This window comes from Cyclopterus lumpus, chromosome 24 (genome assembly GCF_009769545.1).
Source record: "Cyclopterus lumpus isolate fCycLum1 chromosome 24, fCycLum1.pri, whole genome shotgun sequence".
Taxonomy (NCBI): Eukaryota; Metazoa; Chordata; class Actinopteri; order Perciformes; family Cyclopteridae; genus Cyclopterus; species Cyclopterus lumpus.
This window is the reverse complement of record NC_046989.1, coordinates 4228549-4250282: the sequence shown is the minus strand read 5'-3', so window position 1 is coordinate 4250282 and position 21734 is coordinate 4228549. Positions and strand designations below refer to the sequence as shown.

The following is a 21734-nucleotide window of genomic DNA, read 5'->3' as shown; positions in this document are numbered from 1 at the left end:
TTTGGTTGTTGATAGAACCCTCTGCAAGGGTTCCACCTAGAACCATCCTTCTTCAGCTTTTCCTTATAGGAAACCCCTTTTTGGTTCCAGGTAGAACCTTTTGTAAAGGTTCCACCTGGAACCCTTGCAGAGGGTTCTATCAACAACTCAATATAAAAGGATATTATACCTAGAACCATCCTTCTTCAGCTTTTCTTTATAGGAAACCCCCTTTTGGTTGTTGATAGAACCCTCTGCAAGGGTTCCACCTAGAACCATCCTTCTTCAGCTTTTCCTTATAGGAAACCCCTTTTTGGTTCCAGGTAGAACCTTTTGTAAAGGTTCCACCTCGAACCCTTGCAGAGGGTTCTATCAACAACTCAATATAAAGGGATATTATACATAGAACCATCCTTCTTCAGCTTTTCCTTATAGGAAACCCCTTTTTGGTTCTAGGTAGAACCTTTTGTAAAGGTTCCACCTGGTAACCCTTGCAGAGGGTTCTATCAACAACTCAATATAAAGGGATATTATACATAGAACCATCCTTCTTCAGATTTTCCTTATAGGAAACCCCCTTTTGGTTGTTGATAGAACCCTCTGCAAGGGTTCCACCTAGAACCATCCTTCTTCAGATTTTCCTTACAGGAAACCCCTTTTTGGTTCCAGGTAGAACCTTTTGTAAAGGTTCCACCTGGTAACCCTTGCAGAGGGTTCTATCAACAACTCAATATAAAGGGATATTATACATAGAACCATCCTTCTTCAGATTTTCCTTATAGGAAACCCCCTTTTGGTTGTTGATAGAACCCTCTGCAAGGGTTCCACCTAGAACCATCCTTCTTCAGATTTTCCTTACAGGAAACCCCTTTTTGGTTCCAGGTAGAACTTTTTGTAAAGGTTCCACCTGGAACCCTTGCAGAGGGTTCTATCAACAACTCAATATAAAGGGATATTATACATAGAACCATCCTTCTTCAGATTTTCCTTATAGGAAACCCCCTTTTGGTTTCACGTAGAACCTTTTGTAAAGGTTCCACCTGGGAACCCTTGCAGAGGGTTCTATCAACAACTCAATATAAAGGGATATTATACCTAGAACCATCCTTCTTCAGCTTTTCTTTATAGGAAACCCCCTTTTGGTTGTTGATAGAACCCTCTGCAAGGGTTCCACCTAGAACCATCCTTCTTCAGCTTTTCCTTATAGGAAACCCCTTTTTGGTTCCAGGTAGAACCTTTTGTAAAGGTTCCACCTGGAACCCTTGCAGAGGGTTCTATCAACAACTCAATATAAAAGGATATTATACCTAGAACCATCCTTCTTCAGCTTTTCTTTATAGGAAACCCCCTTTTGGTTGTTGATAGAACCCTCTGCAAGGGTTCCACCTAGAACCATCCTTCTTCAGCTTTTCCTTATAGGAAACCCCTTTTTGGTTCCAGGTAGAACCTTTTGTAAAGGTTCCACCTCGAACCCTTGCAGAGGGTTCTATCAACAACTCAATATAAAGGGATATTATACATAGAACCATCCTTCTTCAGCTTTTCCTTATAGGAAACCCCTTTTTGGTTCTAGGTAGAACCTTTTGTAAAGGTTCCACCTGGTAACCCTTGCAGAGGGTTCTATCAACAACTCAATATAAAGGGATATTATACATAGAACCATCCTTCTTCAGATTTTCCTTATAGGAAACCCCCTTTTGGTTGTTGATAGAACCCTCTGCAAGGGTTCCACCTAGAACCATCCTTCTTCAGATTTTCCTTACAGGAAACCCCTTTTTGGTTCCAGGTAGAACTTTTTGTAAAGGTTCCACCTGGAACCCTTGCAGAGGGTTCTATCAACAACTCAATATAAAGGGATATTATACATAGAACCATCCTTCTTCAGATTTTCCTTATAGGAAACCCCCTTTTGGTTGTTGATAGAACCCTCTGCAAGGGTTCGACCTAGAACCATCCTTCTTCAGATTTTCCTTACAGGAAACCCCTTTTTGGTTCCAGGTATAACTTTTTGTAAAGGTTCCACCTGGAACCCTTGCAGAGGGTTCTATCAACAACTCAATATAAAGGGATATTATACATAGAACCATCCTTCTTCCGCTTTTCCTTATAGGAAACCCCTTTTTGGTTCTAGGTAGAACCTTTTGTAAAGGTTCCACCTGGTAACCCTTGCAGAGGGTTCTATCAACAACTCAATATAAAGGGATATTATACATAGAACCATCCTTCTTCAGATTTTCCTTATAGGAAACCCCCTTTTGGTTGTTGATAGAACCCTCTGCAAGGGTTCCACCTAGAACCATCCTTCTTCAGATTTTCCTTACAGGAAACCCCTTTTTGGTTCCAGGTAGAACTTTTTGTAAAGGTTCCACCTGGTAACCCTTGCAGAGGGTTCTATCAACAACTCAATATAAAGGGATATTATACATAGAACCAGGTAGAACCTTTTGTAAAGGTTCCACCTGGAACCCTTGCAGCTACAACTTAATATAAAGGGATATTATACCTAGAACCATACTTGATGAAACTTTAAGGTATTCATCAAGAACCCACCTAGTTCTACAGAGAACATTGTATATTTCAGGGGTTTAATCTAGAACCCACCCAGGGGTTCTACCGAGAACCCCTTTTATATTCCAAAAGTTTCTTCTCGGGAGGTAGGTTCTATCGATTACCCATTTACCTTCCAAGGGTTTCATCTAGAGTCCAGTTCAACTGGGAACCCTTGTATATTCCAAGGGTTTCATCTAGAACCCTGCACCCAGGGGGTTCTACTGAGGATCATTTCATATTCCAAGGGTTTTATCCAGAACCCTTAAGTTCCGCGGCTGAAGTGTGCAGTGCAGTGCAACCTGCTTTGAGCAATCCTCGAAGAACTCTTTCTTCCAAAAAAGGGTCCTTTTAGATGAAAAGGTTTCTTAAGGAACCTTTAGTCTCACAAAGAACCCTTGAAAACCCCTTTTTCTTCATTAAAAAAGGAGTGTATGTGCCTGTGTGCATGCTTAGAAATGCCTGATGATGAACTTGTATACACGGGGTGTTTACACAACAAGCACTGACCTTTACATACGGCAACGTGCATTCAAATTCAATCATGTCGTGGAAACCACGAGCCCAGAAACTGTAACAGCTGCGAGCAGAATGAGAATACCGCGCTCCGTAAATCTGCTTACTGACATCCATCTTTGTCACCGCGGACAGAACCGACATAATTACTCGTCAGGGCTTTGTAAAACATATTGTATGCATACGCACTAATCCAAAGCAGCCAGTGAACCCCAGTCTTTTTGTGTGAGTGATGTATCTGTGAGTGTCGAGCATCAGCAGCAGGGTGAGAGGAGCTCTGCAGTGTTCCTCTGCTGTCCCCCCGGGGGAGGACGTGATGTCTGTGAGTGAGACTCAGTGCTCCGCAGAGAGCCACTAGATATCAAAAGCAATGAAGCACGACTAAATTATACAAGCCCAATGCTCTGAACAATGTGTGTGTGTGTGTGTGTGTGTGTCTCATGAGTGGCGCCGTGTTCGGTGTGTGTTTTCTCTTTGTGGCCTTATTGCTCCAGTCTGCAGCCGCATCGCCCCTATCCCGACTATTTACCCCGATCACGACTATTTACTATTTACTCCTATCACGACTATTTAACCCTATCACGACTATTTACCCCGATCACGACTATTTACTATTTACTCCTATCACGACTATTTAACCCTATCACGACTATTTACTCCTATCACGACTATTTACCCCGATCACGACTATTTACTATTTACTCCTATCACGACTATTTACCCCGATCACGACTATTTACTATTTACTCCTATCACGACTATTTAACCCTATCACGACTATTTACTATTTACTCCTATCACGACTATTTACTATTTACTCCTATCACGACTATTTACTCCTATCACGACTATTTAACCCTATCACGACTATTTACTATTTACTCCTATCACGACTATTTACTATTTACTCCTATCACGACTATTTACTCCTATCACGACTATTTAACCCTATCACGACTATTTAACCCTATCACGACTATTTACTATTTACTCCTATCACGACTATTTACCCCTATCACGACTATTTACCACTATCACGACTACTTACTCCTATCACGACTATTTACTCCTATCACGACTATTTACCACTATCACGACTATTTACCCCTATCACGACTATTTACTCCTATCACGAGTATTTACCCCTATCACGACTATTTACTCCTATCACGACTATTTACCACTATCACGACTATTTACCCCTATCACGACTATTTACTCCTATCACGACTATTTACTCCTATTTACTCCTATCACGACTATTTACCTTTACCCCTATCACGACTATTTACCACTATCACGACTATTTACCCCTATTACGACTATTTACTCCTATCACGACAACTACATGATGTAGCCACGAGCATGTTAGCATGTTGACGTTAGCATGGCTGGAGACTCTTAGCTCATCGACACAGGGACGCTATAGGGGTCAAGATTAAGTAATAAACGTATATATCTTATCTTGCAGCAGTTGCCGTTAATAATCCAACTCTGTTGTTGGATAGCCTGCCTGATAGACATCTACCTTTACACTGTCGGTGAACTAGTGTTGGTTCTGAATGACCCACGCAGGTGTGGTTATAAAGCTGCCGGTTTGTTTATGCATTCATCAAACGGGATGATGGAGGGCTCATCCTCTGGACACTGTAACGCTATTAGCATCACTATTGTAGCAGCGGGGGGGGGGCTCTCTCAATAGGACCCGAGAGGCCTGCGCAAGGTTGAAATGGCCCATAAAGAGGATTCAGCTCTGATTTATTGCGTAATACAGGGTTTGAATTATCCTCATTACCAGACATGCAGGTGATGGCTAATGATAATGTGCAATCCTTAATTATCAGATCTCCTTCTCGCGTCCTTTAGCTCCCATCTCCTCTTTCTGTTGTAAATCAGAATGGGATCCAACTCCATAATTTAATATCCAGAAAACAACCTGAAAGCACACCGTGGAAAATGAAATTGTCCACTAAAGACACTTTTATATTTTAAGTGAGGGAGGGGGGGATGGGGACTGCATTGCAGAACGGAGTCCTCCTTTATTTCAGTATCTTTCTTTTATTTAAATCATGCACATTGTGTTTTAGTCAAATTGTTTCATTTCAGTAATATGCGTAGAAGTGAATATCTTAATGGTCTCTTTGGGGAGCGAAGGATGGTGAGTAGAACGGAGGACGGGTAAATGTGAATAAATTATGAATGAGGCAGAGCAGGCCAGTTTTTTTTAATAACAGCTCTAAATGTTTATTGTTCTCGGAAGAACAATGGCTATTAAGCCGGTTTCACAAGCTCTCTGTGTGTGTGTGTGTGTGTGTGTGTGTGTGTGTGTGTGTGTTCTTGCCGTTAGTGACTTAAACTATCTCATGGGTATAACGCTGCAGTGCACTTCATTAATGCATAAGGTCTTTTTATTTGGTGTAAATTGAGCAAAGTGACATGTTTATAGGGCAGTATTTATTTGTTCTGGTCTCTATTATAGCAAAGGACAATGGGAAATAAAGGCCTCTCAATAACAAATACCACTCATATGAATCCTCATACGCAATGGGCACTATAGATCCATGTTTGTTTGTTTTGTGTTTTTGCAAATTGAATATGCGTTTCAAGTCATATGAAGTTTTGCTTTATTGAATTTGTTTAGGTTTTAGGTTGTTTTCGTATCAATCAAAGTTATGTGTAACTTGCTGGTGTTGTTCACACAGTTATCTCTCCAGCTTATATCAATGGAGATATTGGCTAATATAATAAGGGCTCCTCCTGTGAAATAGTTAACACTTAATAATAAGGGAACAAATAATTGACCAATAATAGCTTCTCATTTCTATGAGAGTCAGTGGCTTATTTAAAATCATTTCTCATGCTGTTATCGCACTGGCTTATCATCCGATTGTAGGTTGAAATTCTGCTTTTTGGGTGTTACTATTTACATTTTTCATGATGCTCTTTTAGTATACGTCTATTTTGGTATTTGTGTTTTTGCATTATTTTTAATTTGTAACTTTGTTTTGTTACATGCTTTATAAATAAAGATATTATTATTATTATTATGACAATATGCCGAGCAATTGCATGGTTCTGAATTTAACTTTGATGTAACTGGAATCCAGCTGGTTCGATACTCCCCAAGTTTATGTATAAAATGTCTTGTTATACGGACATATCTGTAGCCTCGAGCTTATGATTGAGGTGATTTACTGTGGACGACTAGTGAGTTATGAGTTCAGCTGTCAAAAAAAAAAAAAAAATCAGATTTTGACTCAAACGTCGGTGAACTTTGGTCGTTTTATGTAAATCCCAACTGAGTCTCACTCCAACGACGGAGAACAAACAAGGACGTAAACGTCCTGTTTTCCTTCTTGTGTTCTTCTTCTTCTTCTTCTTCTTCTTCTTCTTCTTCTTCTTCTTCTTCTTCACGGTGTCACGTGAAAGACGTCTTTAGGTTCCTGGTCTCTTACGGCTACTTTCTGGTTAGCGTCCCCTCCAGTTTGAGACACTGTTTAGCAAGCGCTCGCTTAAATCTCATATTTGCACATGTTTTTAATTTTTTCCTCCCCACTAATTGCCACCGGGGAAAAGCACCCAATAAGTTCTGGAGGACTGCAATTTACTGGTAATAATTTGTTTGTTTGGCATCTGTTTAAACCCTGGGGAATATCTTGTATCGTAATTAGGATAATTAGAGATTAAGTACTTGAAACAAACACTTATAAAATACCTACAGGAGCAGCTTTATCTAATAAGGCTGACTGGTAAGCTTGTTAAATATCTCACAATACTGTAAAGGATGTCATTTATTCTCCATGCATCGTCTGCAAATGATTTATAGCTCCATCACTGCTCCCTCGCAGTAACATCTTCACAGTCAGAAGTCTCTCCCATTGACACGATATTAAAGATGGTCGATGCTGCCTTGAAGCGTCGTCCCTGCCGCGACCTTCAGCTCATTGGTTAAAGTGACACTGATGTTAAACGCTGTTCACAGGGGGCGATCCCATCAAAGCGCTACGGCGAGAGAAAGTGGATTACTTTAAAATTCTTCCTCGGGTTAAAAATTAGGATATCTTCACGCAGTGGTTTAGATTGAGCCTCAAGGGCAACGACCTAAGTGACATTCAAGGAGGCCTTCTGGTTTGAAAGGTAACCTTTTGTCCAGGATTTACGTCAACCCTGTCGCCTGAATACGCTGAACGTTGCCACAAGATTCAGAAACAAAACAAGAAAGAAATAAAAAAAATAAAACCGGGACATCTTTACACATTGTTCCATCCATTTCAAAAAAAAGAAAAAGAAAATCCCATCACTTAATTTGTAACAATTGGACCACAGAAAACCGGATCGGCTACCGATCGGACATCTGTCGCGCTCGTTCTGCTCGTTCAACAAGGGAGCGGACGAGCTGGTTTGTGATTGTCGTGCAAATTGTTCGATAAATATTCAACGCACACGAGTGGCTCGGCCTCCACGTGTGATCCTTGTTAAGCTGCTGCTGAATTTCCCTTACAAAAAGACACCCGAATGTGAACAATGCACAAATGAACTCAGGGATCGTGTGTGTTTCAGTGCTGATTTGTACGCAAAGAGCTTCTCATTTGGGTACAAAGGGCCGAGGTACAAGAACATAGGAGAGAAAAAAAAGAGTATTAGAAAAAGAAAAAACTGCTCTGCAGGAAGTCTCTCGTCTAAATCAATAAATCAAGAGGACACTCACGCTCGTCTAAATATCAATAGCAGTTTGTTTTCTTCTTTCCAACCTCACATTTGAATGGATTTAATTCTGGCACTCGGTTTTTTATTTGAGAAGCAAAGCAAACTGGGCACTTTTTGCCGGAGTATAATCCATTGAACCGATGATCTGATTTCACTCCGCCGGAGGAGTTCGGTTCATGAAACATGTTCATGCTTGATGTCAGACTTGCCGAGTCCTCTTCAGGCCGAGTCAGCCTCTAGCTTTTGTCTGAGGGGAGACGCGAACGTCTCGCTGCTCGCCGTTGTTCCTGCAGACGTTCATGAGAAGCGATCGCGTGGCATTAAAATACAATGAAGTCTTTGACGCCACCGCACTGTTACCTCCTTGAGGGAGAACCACACACGTACACATTTTAATACACACTTTTAGAAGGAATGTTGTGGAGGATTTAGGGCGATTTATTGTAAGAATGTAATATATATATATAAATGTTTTTATTGGTGTTTAATCACCTGAAACTGAGAAAAAAAATGTTTTTATTAGATTAGAATGAGCCATTCATATCAACATAGGGAGCAGGGCCTCTTAACATTGGCTCTAAGGAGAGACTTTTCTAGGTCGCTTTAGGGCGGGGGGGCTACCTTGTGATTGACAGGTCGCTACCCTACCGGAGCCCTGTGGTCATTCCGTTCGTTGCTTTTTAAAAAATGGTGGCTGCCGTAATCCAAGATGGCGACGGACAAAATGACGAACTCAAGGCTTCAAACCACGATGGCTCCGCCCACCTCTTATCCAAAGTCTGTGGTTTACCTTGAGGCTCTTCAGTCGGATGCAATGCGCAACCTCACCACTAGATGTCACTGAATCCCACAGACTGCTCCTTTTTTAAAAAAAAACATTTTGAGAGTCATTTATTACTATAATTTAAAAAAAGGGTTTATCTCACATGCGTTTGAATGTTTGAGCTACGTCTCGTTTATACGCTGGTTCTTCCTGCAAGTGATGCAACTAAAATCTGAGTGCCGTTGTCTCGTGCACGACGGATTCTCTGCCGCGCGAACAAACACTTTATGCGTCGTGACGTCTGTTGACTGAATGTTCTTTGCAGCTTTCAACCCCCCCCCCCCCCCCCCCCCCCCCCCCGTGTGACTACATCTCCTCCTTCCCCCTGTCAGGATGCGTCTCAATTAGTCCGTACACAGTGTGCAGGATGATGTGCAAGAAGATCTAGCAGCGTGATCCAGTCTGTGTCAGCGCTCCCGGGGTCACTTTGTGGCAGTAATATTTCTTTTTTCCCTCCGTGTACAGTTTGCATTAGCGGGAGCAGTTTACCCGACAGAACAAAGATAAATAACTCTCGCGCTACGCTTCTGTGCTCTAATGGGGCGAGAGCTCAAACCAGAAGACACCATCTCTCCATAAAGTTGCTTCTCTAAATTGAAAAACTTGCCTGGTTATAAGTCACAAAAAAATGATAAAGCGGTATTACTTAATGACGTGCTACATCGCAGCCGATGGCATTCAAGTTTGGTGTTCTGCAAAGAGCATATTTTAGCGTGGAGCCCAACTGCATACATTAGCATCATCATTATTATTATTAATATAAAAAAGAGTATCTCAAAGTGCCTGGTTCAAGCCTGAGAAACTGTTTCTGGTGTCATTGATTGGGGGGGGGGGGGGGGGGGGGGGGGGCCGGGAGCCTTAAGGGTGCCACCGAACATGGGCGACTGTGATCTCAACACTCTGGTACTCAAAGACGAGTGAGGAGGGGAAGCGCTACACTTGGAACTATAATTGCAAGCATAATAATTTTCCAGAGATGCCTCGTCACATTTATCAGCATCACACGGAGCGACGATATCAATTCTCCACATGCCCCCCTCTCTCTTTGAAAGGCCTGACATCTCTTTCTCTAACCTTCTCCCCAATTATGTCAACTTTATTTAATTAATTGACATTTCTCTAAGTAACTTAAAAGGTAAGAAAAATCCATTTATCCATTCTTATAAATGTCGGTTCAATCAGGGGGAGACGAGTCAGATGAAGAAAAGATCATTGTTCATTATTAACAGATGATATGTGACGATAAAGTCTCTTTAAGACTCTACGGGGAGATTTGTAATCGAGTGCCGTCTGAGATACAGCAGCAAGACGATGGGCCACGATGTCATTGTTTTGTTGTTTGCTTATTGGATAAAGGACACCAGCTGATCTAAACAGCTGATATGATGATTGACAGCCCAGAAGCAAGGAAATAACGAGTGAGCGCGCGTGAGCGATCTGCAGATAAATGTCTGTCACTCACGTTCCTGACTGAACTGAAAAGCTTCTTTACAGCTTCAAATCAAACCTAAACACTGTGGGAAGTAATAAATAACATATTATATGTACCTGATAAGAGAGCTGAACTTTGTCCCCCTAAACACACACTGTATTAAATGTGTTCAACTGTATTTTGGGCTCTCTGGTTGTTTGTCTTTTTTAGAAGAACTCCACCTCGAGAAGCCCAAAAACCTTGTAGTGAAGTCGCGATGGCTTCAGGGAAGGGAAGTAAAGGACCCAACGATCTTGAATTTGATGTAAGTACCATGACTTATTCGTGTTAAATATGCGTTGTGTTGGCATTTTATGTATTCTTTTTAAACAGAGAAATACTGCTTTTACTTTACTCTAACTTTTAACCAGGTTAAAATAAAGATAGTCCTACTATACATGGTTATACAAATGATTTCAAGATAATTGATATATCAATAAACCTTGCACCGCTGTCATTTTATACTTTAGATACATTGTATACACTTTACTTTTTATTTTATTTTTTACATTTTCATTTCCTTTATTTTTATTTAAATTCTTAAATGTAATATGCCCTGCTATTTTATTTGTATTTTATTTTATTTCATTGTATATTTGTAAAAAAAGTTTTGCTACTGCTTCAAGTAATTTCTCCCTGGGGATGAATAAAGTAAAAAATAATCTAATCTAATATGTAACATATTTTTTTGGTTTAAACGACACTATTATTGTAAAATGTATGGTTGAAAAGCTATTCCATAGAAATTATAAAGATTTAAGGATTCATGAAAGGTACAGTGTAAATAAATACGTGTATAGATGTACGCGGCATCGTTCTACCATCTACAAGCAACTGGAGTATGGGATATAATATGTTCCAATTGAATGCATACTGCGTGCTACGTACTTTGTAAGAGCATCTGATGTATGCACTTAAAATACAAATAAAAAGTACACAAAACAAGCAGACTAGCTGCAAGGGCGTGAGGGCGTGAGGGCGTGAGGGCGTGAGGGCCTGAGGGCGTGAGGGCGTGAGGGCGTGAGGGCGTGAGGGCCTGAGGGCGTGAGGGCGTGAGGGCGTGAGGGCGTGAGGGCGTGAGGGCCTAGGGTTAGGGTTAGGGGGTTAGGGTTAGGGTTAGGGTTAGGGCGTGAGGGCCTGAGGGGCGTGAGGGCGTGAGGGCCTGAGGGCGTGAGGGCCTGAGGGCCTGAGGGCGTGAGGGCCTGAGGGCGTGAGGGCCTGAGGGCCTGAGGGCCTGAGGGCCTGAGGGCGTGAGGGCGGCCTGAGGGCGGCCTGAGGGCGGCGTGAGGGCGGCGTGAGGGCGGCGTGAGGGCGGCGTGAGGGCGTGAGGGCGTGAGGGCGTGAGGGCGGCCTGAGGGCCTGAGGGCGTGAGGGCCTGAGGGCGTGAGGGCCTGAGGGCGTGAGGGCGTGAGGGCCTGAGGGCGTGAGGGCCTGAGGGCCTGAGGGTGTGAGGGCCTGAGGGCCTGAGGGCGTGAGGGCGGCGTGAGGGCGGCGTGAGGGCGGCGTGAGGGCGGCGTGAGGGCGTGAGGGCCTGAGGGCGTGAGGGCCTGAGGGCGTGAGGGCGGCGTGAGGGCGGCGTGAGGGCGGCGTGAGGGCGGCGTGAGGGCGGCGTGAGGGCGGCGTGAGGGCTGCGTGAGGGCCTGAGGGCGGCGTGAGGGCGTGAGGGCCTGAGGGCGGCGTGAGGGCCTGAGGGCGGCGTGAGGGCGTGAGGGCGTGAGGGCGGCGTGAGGGCCTGAGGGCGGCGTGAGGGCGTGAGGGCCTGAGGGCGGCGTGAGGGCCTGAGGGCGGCGTGAGGGCGTGAGGGCGTGAGGGCGGCGTGAGGGCGTGAGGGCGTGAGGGCCTGAGGGCCTGAGGGCGTGAGGGCCTGAGGGCGTGAGGGCGGCGTGAGGGCGTGAGGGCGTGAGGGCGTGAGGGCGGCGTGAGGGCCTGAGGGCCTGAGGGCGGCGTGAGGGCGTGAGGGCGTGAGGGCCTGAGGGCGGCGTGAGGGCGTGAGGGCCTGAGGGCGGCGTGAGGGCGTGAGGGCGTGAGGGCCTGAGGGCCTGAGGGCGTGAGGGCCTGAGGGCGTGAGGGCGGCGTGAGGGCGTGAGGGCGTGAGGGCGTGAGGGCGTGAGGGCGGCGTGAGGGCCTGAGGGCCTGAGGGCGGCGTGAGGGCGTGAGGGCGTGAGGGCCTGAGGGCGGCGTGAGGGCGTGAGGGCGTGAGGGCGGCGTGAGGGCCTGAGGGCCTGAGGGCGGCGTGAGGGCGTGAGGGCGTGAGGGCCTGAGGGCGGCGTGAGGGCGTGAGGGCGTGAGGGCCTGAGGGCGGCGTGAGGGCGTGAGGGCGTGAGGGCCTGAGGGCCTGAGGGCGTGAGGGCCTGAGGGCGTGAGGGCGTGAGGGCGTGAGGGCGTGAGGGCGGCGTGAGGGCCTGAGGGCCTGAGGGCGGCGTGAGGGCGTGAGGGCGTGAGGGCCTGAGGGCGGCCTGAGGGCGGCGTGAGGGCGTGAGGGCGTGAGGGCGTGAGGGCCTGAGGGCGTGAGGGCGTGAGGGCGTGAGGGCCTGAGGGCCTGAGGGCGTGAGGGCCTGAGGGCGTGAGGGCGGCGTGAGGGCGTGAGGGCGTGAGGGCGTGAGGGCGTGAGGGCGGCGTGAGGGCCTGAGGGCCGCGTGAGGGCGTGAGGGCGTGAGGGCCTGAGGGCGGCGTGAGGGCGTGAGGGCGTGAGGGCCTGAGGGCGGCGTGAGGGCGTGAGGGCGTGAGGGCCTGAGGGCCTGAGGGCGTGAGGGCCTGAGGGCGTGAGGGCGGCGTGAGGGCGTGAGGGCCTGAGGGCCTGAGGGCCTGAGGGCGTGAGGGCCTGAGGGCGTGAGGGCGGCGTGAGGGCGTGAGGGCGTGAGGGCGGCGTGAGGGCCTGAGGGCCTGAGGGCGGCGTGAGGGCGTGAGGGCGTGAGGGCCTGAGGGCGGCGTGAGGGCGTGAGGGCGTGAGGGCGTGAGGGCCTGAGGGCCTGAGGGCCTGAGGGCGTGAGGGCGTGAGGGCGTGAGGGCCTGAGGGCGGCGTGAGGGCGTGAGGGCGTGAGAGCCTGAGGGCGGCGTGAGGGCGTGAGGGCCTGAGGGCGGCGTGAGGGCGTGAGGGCGGCGTGAGGGCGTGAGGGCCTGAGGGCGTGAGGGCGGCCTGAGGGCCTGTGGGCGTGAGGGCCTGAGGGCCTGAGGGCCTGAGGGCGTGAGGGCGTGAGGGCGTGAGGGCGTGAGGGCGGCGTGAGGGCCTGAGGGCGTGAGGGCCTGAGGGCGTGAGGGCGGCGTTAGGGCGTGAGGGCCTGAGGGCGTGAGGGCGTGAGGGCGTGAGGGTGTGAGGGCGGCGTGAGGGCGGCGTGAGGGCCTGAGGGCGTGAGGGCCTGAGGGCGTGAGGGCGGCGTTAGGGCGTGAGGGCCTGAGGGCGTGAGGGCGGCCTGAGGGCCTGAGGGCCCGAGGGCGTGAGCTCCAGCTTTTGACCAATCACTGTCTTCGTAATTGCATTATTTTTTCACATTAATTATCTTGTAACTTTTACACATGTAACGTGTCCATCTGTTTTAACTACATCATCCCAAGTGTTTGGACTTTTTTTTTACACGTTGGTGCTGCAGATGGACGTCAACGATCAACAAAGAGGAGAAGGGACGCGCGGGAGCAGCTGCGACTCCGAGGAGCATCGAAATAAACCGACCTATTGCGTGACTGACGTTCCCCCGTGGTACCTTTGCATGTTCCTGGCCATTCAGGTGGGTGGCAACGTTCCCCTTGGAAAGTCTTGTGAATGTCTTTGTTGTCGTTGGAAACCCCCATTGGGGTTAACTAGAAAGGTGCACCCTGACACAAAATGGGCTATAAGGCGTCCTAAAACACACTTATGATTAACGGTGGCGTAGTTGTGAAATCAGGTGTACCGCTGTGACTGGACTGTTTTTGGCCTGTCCCTTTAACTGCATATTCTAGCTGTCAATTACACTAAATGCATGTTGTTCATTGTCGTTATCGACCCAGAGAGAGAAGGTGACGCGCTGCGTGCGTCTTCTCATTCCTCTCCTGTGCAGCATTACCTGACGTCATTCGGTGCGATGACCTCCATCCCCCTCATTCTCTCGGAGGGCCTGTGCCTGCAGCACGACAGCCTGACCCAGAGTCAGCTCCTCAACACCACTTTCTTCGCCAGTGGCCTGATCACCTTGCTGCAGGTCACCTTCGGCGTCAGGTCAGAATGACGGTGTGACAAACACACTTTTGCACCATTTTAAGTATGCAGCAATTAGCTGTTTTTGGGCAAAGAAACATCTCTGGTCAACTTCCTGTTGTGTGCTGCCTGCCCAGCACTAAATGTGGCGCAGACGAACAGATAAGTTGAATTAGCAGACAGTAAGTTAGCTGGTGGAGAAATAGAGGGATATTCTCTGGAGACCAAAATAAAGCTAAACCACAGCACCTCCGGTCATTGTGTTCATGCACGGGCAACACAGAAAATAGATGCACTCTTAGAGCAACATTAATAAGGCTGGATCCATCAAGGATTGTCCGTGCTGAATTTTTTTGCTCTCGTTAACGAACATGAATTTTTGCCTACGATGTGTGAAGATCATGTCAGATTGTTATTGATCGTGTTCAATATGTAACTCTGCTGTTCAGTTGGACCAAATACCTGAAAGGCCGATGTTAGAATGCTTATGTTTGCACCTTAATACCTTGTAGAAGACTTTGTTATGTGATGTAAACGTTTACAAAAAATGGATTCAATACCAAAAGAAAAAAGAAAAAGTCCATTTAATGCAAGCTAACCAGCAGCAAGCTGAACTGCGTTGTAGTCTTAAACATTAGTAGACGTGAAATGATTTGTATTTTTGTCCTTTATGCTCACGTCCCCCTTGCAGGCTTCCCATCCTCCAAGGGGGCACCTTTGCTTTGTTGACCCCTTCCATGGCCATGTTGTCCATGCCAGAGTGGAGGTGCCCAGCTTGGACCCAGAACGCCAGTCTGGTCAACACCTCCTCGCCTCTCTTCATAGAAGTGTGGCAGACCCGCATAAGAACGGTGAGAGAGAGAGAGAAAGAGAGAGAGAGAGAGAGAGAGATGATCTTGATTATCGTGCTGCTGTCCACAGCTGCAGGGCTCCATCATGGCGGCCTCTCTGCTCCAGATCCTGGTGGGTTTCTCGGGCCTCATCGGCTTCCTCATGCGCTTCGTCGGCCCCTTAACCATCGCCCCCACCGTGTCGCTCATCGGCCTGTCGCTGTACGATTCGGTCGGCGCCAAGGTCGGCAGCCACTGGGGCATCTCTGCTATGTACGTAAGCGCTCGCCGCGTCGGCAACAAAAAAAAACGTGTCATCGCTTTGCCTGTATCGGCCCCCACGGCGCTCATCACAGCTCTCCTCGCGCACCACAGGACCACGGTTCTGATCATCCTGTTCTCGCAGTACCTCCGCCGCATCCCGGTCCCTGTTCCTGCCTACAGCAGAGCCAAGAGACTGCACACCTCCAAGTTATACATCTTCCAGATAATGCCCGTAGGTTCTCTGGAGAGCCAACACAACACACTCAGATACTGTTAAATAAAATACTGTTGCACGCATACAATATGTATTTTAAACCATTTACTTTGAAATATCTTATTAGATCCTGCTGGGCATTGCGCTGTCGTGGTTTGTCTGCTACCTGCTCACCATCACCGACGTCCTACCGTCCGATCCAGCCCAGTACGGCCACCTGGCCCGCACCGATGTGAAGGGAGACGTGCTGAGCCGGGCGCCCTGGTTCACATTACCGTACCCCGGTCGGTCCACAAGACCCACTATGAACATACCTTCATGCGTCTTGGAGTGTTTATAGGCTATTCAATAACCACTGTGATTTATTGGATAGGTCAGTGGGGCATGCCGGCTGTGAGCCTGGCGGGCGTGTTCGGGATGATGGCGGGGATCGTATGCTCCATGGCCGAGTCGGTGGGCGACTACCACGCGTGCGCCAGGCTGTCGGGGGCCCCGCCTCCCCCCAAGCACGCCATCAGCCGGGGCGTCGGTGTCGAAGGGCTCGGCAGTTTGTTGGCGGGGGCCTTCGGCACCGGCAACGGGACGACGTCCTTTAGTGAGAACGTGGCGGCCCTGGGGATCACCAAGGTGAGGAGAGGAGGCGTCGACGTCCACGACTTCATAGCTGACTAAGGAAACGCTCGTGTTTCACTTGTTCGTGCGCCTGCAGGTGGGCAGCCGGGCGGTGATCCTGGCGAGCGGAGTCTTCATGGTTTTAATGGGCATGCTGGGTAAAATCGGAGCCGTCTTCACCACCATCCCCACCCCCGTGATGGGAGGGATGTTCCTGATCATGTTTGGAGTCATAACCGCAGCGGGGGTTTCGAACCTGCAGGTGATATATGACTTTGACGTGGAGCCACGCTTTTGGCCACAGGTTCAGGATTTTGCTGACGCGTGCCTTTTTTTTTTTTTTTTTTACAGTCCACAGACATGAATTCCTCCAGGAATATATTTGTGTTTGGTTTTTCCATGTTTTCTGCACTCGTCATTCCCAACTTTATAATGAAGAATCCGGATTTATTACAAACAGGTATTGAACAGGATGTGTCATCACCATTATTAAACATTTAATTGTATTACAAGCGATGCATATCACTCTGAAAGCATTGTGACTATTGGATGTCTCTCTCTCTCTCTCTCTCTCTCTCTCTCTCTCTCTCTCTCTTGCCCTTGGTGGGTAACTCAGGTGTTAAAGAGGTCGACCAAGTGTTACGCATTTTATTGACCACGAATATGTTCGTGGGAGGGGTTCTCGGCTTCTTCCTGGATAACACGATTCCCGGTAAGCTGAAGTGGAAGATTGTTATTTAATCGAATAGCATGTAAACTATATGTGTCGTCTAATAATCTTGTTCTCCCGTCTAAGGGACCAAACGTGAGCGTGGCCTCTTAGCCTGGGTCAAAATGGATCCGGAGGACTCCATCTACGCCGCGGGAACCGAAGAGGTGTACGACCTCCCCTTTGGCATCACCTCTCGCCTCTCGTCCCGGTCCTGGGTTCGCTACGTCCCTTTCTGCCCGTGGAAGGAGGGCCCCGGATCCAGGGACGGGTCGGAGGACCAGGACGCGCCACGGGGCCGGCGGGGGAGCGAGGAGACGCTCAGAAGCACGGGGGTCACGGATGAACTCGCTCTATAAGGTCTGCCCGTATAGAGGCGGTGTCATAGAATGATGTGTATTCACGCTGTTACCATTTTTAATATGTCCTGTACAAATAAACACTAAAAACTCTATTGCAAAGAGAACAAATCACCTAAAAAGCTACTTGGCTCTGTACTCACTTGAGTTCTGCCTTTCTCTCCAGGGCACATGAGGTCATGGCCTCGGTATTTTAAGGTCAATTATTGCTTTATGGCTGATGAACAGTGAGTTTAGGGACGTTACATTCTGAACGCGTTTTTCACTGTTTGAGAAATAAATAAAAAAACGTGAACTGGAACTCTCACATTTTGTCAACGCCGATACAAAGAGAACCAGTAAACAATCAACAGTGTTCCAGCGTTACTCGGAATTCTTCCAATAACTCACGGCCGGGAAAACACACACACACACACACACACACACACACATAAAGAGGTTCTTTATCCTCTTCTTTTTCGAAGTAAATTAGATTGAGCCTGTGGATAACCGTATTACCCCACAGCCCCCACCTTCACACTGATGTAGTCGGCTTCTTAAAGAGCCACCGCGGCGACCCTGCGGCTGTTATTGTGTTTCTCAGATTACAGACCATCTCCATCTTTCTATTTGACCCCCCCGTGCCTTCATCTCTCTCTCTCTCTCTTTATTAATTTCCTCGGCCTCGCCAGCTCTTGACAGGCAGGTGGGATGATCTTTTCTTTGGATGTCTCTGTTTGTACCTCAATTTTTGGGGTTTTTTTGTGACAGTTTTTACCCAAAACTGTGCCGGTAAACTGAACGATAACGACGACTCAGCGGTTCTCTTTTCGTCACAGAAAGGCTTCAAATTCTACCAGCGCCATTCATTTTACGTTTGGATTTTTTTTTTCTTTATTTATGTCTGTGAGACTTTTGAGGGATTGCTTTTAATTTTTTTCATCCTCTCTGAAAATCGACATGATCTCATCGGCCACCGTTTTTTCAGCCATGAGATTTATTGTAAGCCCTTGAAACGCTTTCACATGCAGAGTTTATACCTATTTGGACGTAAACAGAGTTTTGCATTAGTCAAAGACAGGCAGAAGAAATGAGGGAGGGATGGCGTATTCATCACCAGCAGATGGAGATCAAACTGCAGGCAAATGGGAGAGACTCCTCTGCACCCTCCTGCTGATTCAATGACTCATGAGTAAATATATATCTCGGCTCATTTACGGTTCCCACGTTCATTCATATGAATGATTTTATTTTTATTTTTTTTATGTGCAAAACTGCAGGCGATGACTTCCATTCGTGGGCAGTACATTTCTATATAAATTGCTATTATTTCTCTATTCTTATCAAATTGTAAAACTAAATGCAAATACATAAGCAATAAGAGGTTTATCCATAACTGTTCTGGGGATATTGATGTGGTCTGTTACCACCGGATGAGTCAGCGCTCTGAGGTGGAACTGGATCTCGATTTGAGCGACAATGTCGTGACTGTGGACTCGATCTGAGCCGAGTGTGACTCTGATGTCACGTCCATCTAAACAATGGAACGTTGATGTCATTGTCAGGCTGGAGGCGTGGCCACGTTATCAGGAAGGTTCATTTCTCATAACGGATTATAATCAGAAAATGTTTATTTATAAAGGTGATTTTCCTCTTTCAGGACTTAGTTTTCTACTTTAAGGAGTACAATTCCATATAGTTCTTTTTAGACATATCATGTTATTTACATACATTTTGGAGCAACAAAACTTTATTATGACTTTATTTACAACTCATTCTGACACTTTGATTCAGGGTGTCTGAATGTTGCTACAACATTTTAGCCTAGCTAGACTTTTTGTCAATAGAATATTTAATTTTTTCTTTATATTCCATCATGTTAATGTTCATAAACAGCCTATTTTTGTACTTAACTTTTGTCTTATGTGTGGACATTAAACGTAGCGTCGACTTGGTGTGCATCATTCTCCAGTGTTGTGTTGTGTTGTTCTTATTTGTACCATATCAATTTTGGGATCATAAATCAATCAATTAAATTGTACTAACTCACTATGGATGAAGCTGAATATATGGATTTTTTTTTGATTGAGCCCGTAACATCCCAGACAGCCTACTGGAAGAGATGCTGCATCTGTGACTCCAACCACGTGATCAATGTTGCAGTGTAACAAAATAACGTATGATATTTTGTATTTGATTAGAGGCACAACAATGATTTAGCACTATGAATTATTAAAGTGTCATACGCTTGTTCTCTTTTCTTTTTGCCGCATCGACTGCAATTCTGGTGATTTTGCTGCAGCATCAAGGGACTCTTACTCCATAATCAACCTACAACAATCACAAACGTGTGTCTGTGTGTGTGTGTGTGTGTGTGTGTGTGTGTGTGTGTGTGCAAAAATAATGCATGTGTAAATGAATGAGTGAAGCAGGTTCATGTCTGTGATGCTGAGAAATAGCCTGAAATATTCATAATGTTGAAGTCTCTCTTCACTCATCAGGATTTCTCTCTGTTTTCTTTTTCTCTTTCATCCAGTCCTCACACACCTCTCTCTCTCTCTCTCTCTCTCTGTTATGACTCATAAGCATCCGGGGCAGATGTTCATGCAACATCTGCCCACGTCAGATGGAGGATTCTCAACGGGTTCCGTTGGTCTTCATTAACAAAGCCAGACAAGAAGTGCAGACAGCCAACTTTCCCTAAATGATATCGCTCATTGTACTCATTAGTACTCTTCCATGTCCGCCTTACACATTACAATAAAGCCAGAACTCTCTCCCCCATCACCTCAGACACACTCCGTCACTCGCCACTTTCAAAACATCACTTAAAACCCATTTATTTAAATCTGCACTTAGCCTGTGACATCTTGCTTGTTTTTCTTGCTTCTATTACCATGTAAAGTGCCTTGAGTACCTTTTAAGGCACTATACAAATAAATGTACTATTAGTATTATTATTATTATTAGCCAAAACAATCCCTGATTCATCAAAAGACTTTTACAGGCTTTATTTCCTCACATGTAGGATTATTTTTGTTATGCACATTGCATGCACGAGATGAGGAACTGCACTGTGAGGAAGTCAAAGTCTGATTTACTTTAAATTTGTACTGCAATGTGTTCTCCTCCTTGCCTGCAGTATGCCTATTCAAACACTGGAGGGGGCTGTAGGTTAAACGTTGGCATCCAGTCTGAACAGCTCTTTCTTTTGCTCGTGCACAGCATCCTCCCTGAGAAAGGGAACATCCTCACGTGTTCCCCCGGAGCAGCTCGGGGGCCTGATGTGGCAGCTTCAGCTGGAGCAAGCTGGTGCTGCAGAACTGTGAAAAGAACAAGTAAATGCACCTGACGTCATGCTGACGCAACAACACTGGCACTTTTAAGTGATGAAAATGCCATCAGCTGTTTTTATTTTTATTTTATTTTATTGATAGTGTGTATAATGTGAAAGTGTCTAAGAGCTGCACGTTATCAATTCACACTCCAGTCGTGCAACTGGACGCTTTTGTAGAAGACGTCTTACTTTGTTATTTGTGGGTTATGTAATGGCACATTTTTAGGAACGCGATGTTCATCAGTCGAGGATAGTGCTTTCAAGAACCCCCCCCCCCCGTTTCCCCGAACACTCTCCCCTTTTTCTTCAAAACAAGTTACGTGTTCACCCACCACTCGCACGTTTATTGATTTATACTAACAGCCCGTGCGCACACGTGTCGTTACTTTGTTGCCAAGCAGAGTTCTTTTTCGTGAACAGACATGTTTCCTAAGCCGTTGCTATTTGCCGACTCATGTGGTCGTAAATGGTCAAATGGATCTAGTTTTATTGCCGTAATATTTTTATTTTACGACTGATATGCACTGCGTTAATACATCGAATGTATAATATAACACACGAGGGGGCGTATTGGATGTTTGTTGCAAATTAAAAGGTACGAGTTCGACTGTTTTTTTTGGTGGTGTTTTGTATAACACTTTTTTTGGGGGGGGTAGAACATTTTGTTTCCGAGTCTACATAACCGCAGCGAACTGACACGCTGCGGATCCAGAACAGGGCGGTATGAGCCGGCTTCATCAAGTAGCAGGCGGAAGCCAGAGCACGTCCCGACATGTACTTTCAAAGTAAAAGGGTTCAATACTAGCACTGGTAGACGAATTTGCGATTCTGGGAGACGTTGAGGAAAAATACCGATTTAACCGATTACATAAAATAAAGCATTTTACCTCTAAGGCATACCATATCTCAATTTATTTCATGATTTTTGCTAATTTAAAGCCTTCTCAGTCTGTAAATATGATGTAGAATAATACAGTCAAATTCTAAAGATATGTAGACAAAGAAAGAACACATCGATTATAAGTCCTCAAAACATAGCAGTGTCTGGATTATAGTGTATTTTCTGCCACTTTTTATTTTCTGTTATGAAGTTGTGCCAATTAATATAAATTATATCGAGGCTTTTGCGTCCACAATTGCCTCATAATTGATTACAAGTTGACATTTGTACTATTTTCACTCGCTAAATACACCGAAGAATGACGGTCAAGAAATT

General features: G+C 46.3%; 1 protein-coding gene across 1 annotated transcript; it reads left to right on the top strand.

The window, feature by feature from the left end:
- Nucleotides 1–10260: 10260 nt before the first annotated feature.
- Nucleotides 10261–17202, top strand: LOC117727718 (solute carrier family 23 member 1-like). The gene is made up of 12 exons (XM_034528146.1): nucleotides 10261–10308; nucleotides 13631–13765; nucleotides 14078–14235; nucleotides 14906–15065; nucleotides 15136–15317; nucleotides 15420–15540; nucleotides 15650–15806; nucleotides 15896–16149; nucleotides 16232–16396; nucleotides 16486–16594; nucleotides 16751–16846; nucleotides 16931–17202. Exons 1-12 carry the CDS (start codon nucleotides 10261–10263, stop codon nucleotides 17200–17202), a joined length of 1857 nt encoding a protein of 618 aa, XP_034384037.1.
- Nucleotides 17203–21734: the final 4532 nt, after the last annotated feature.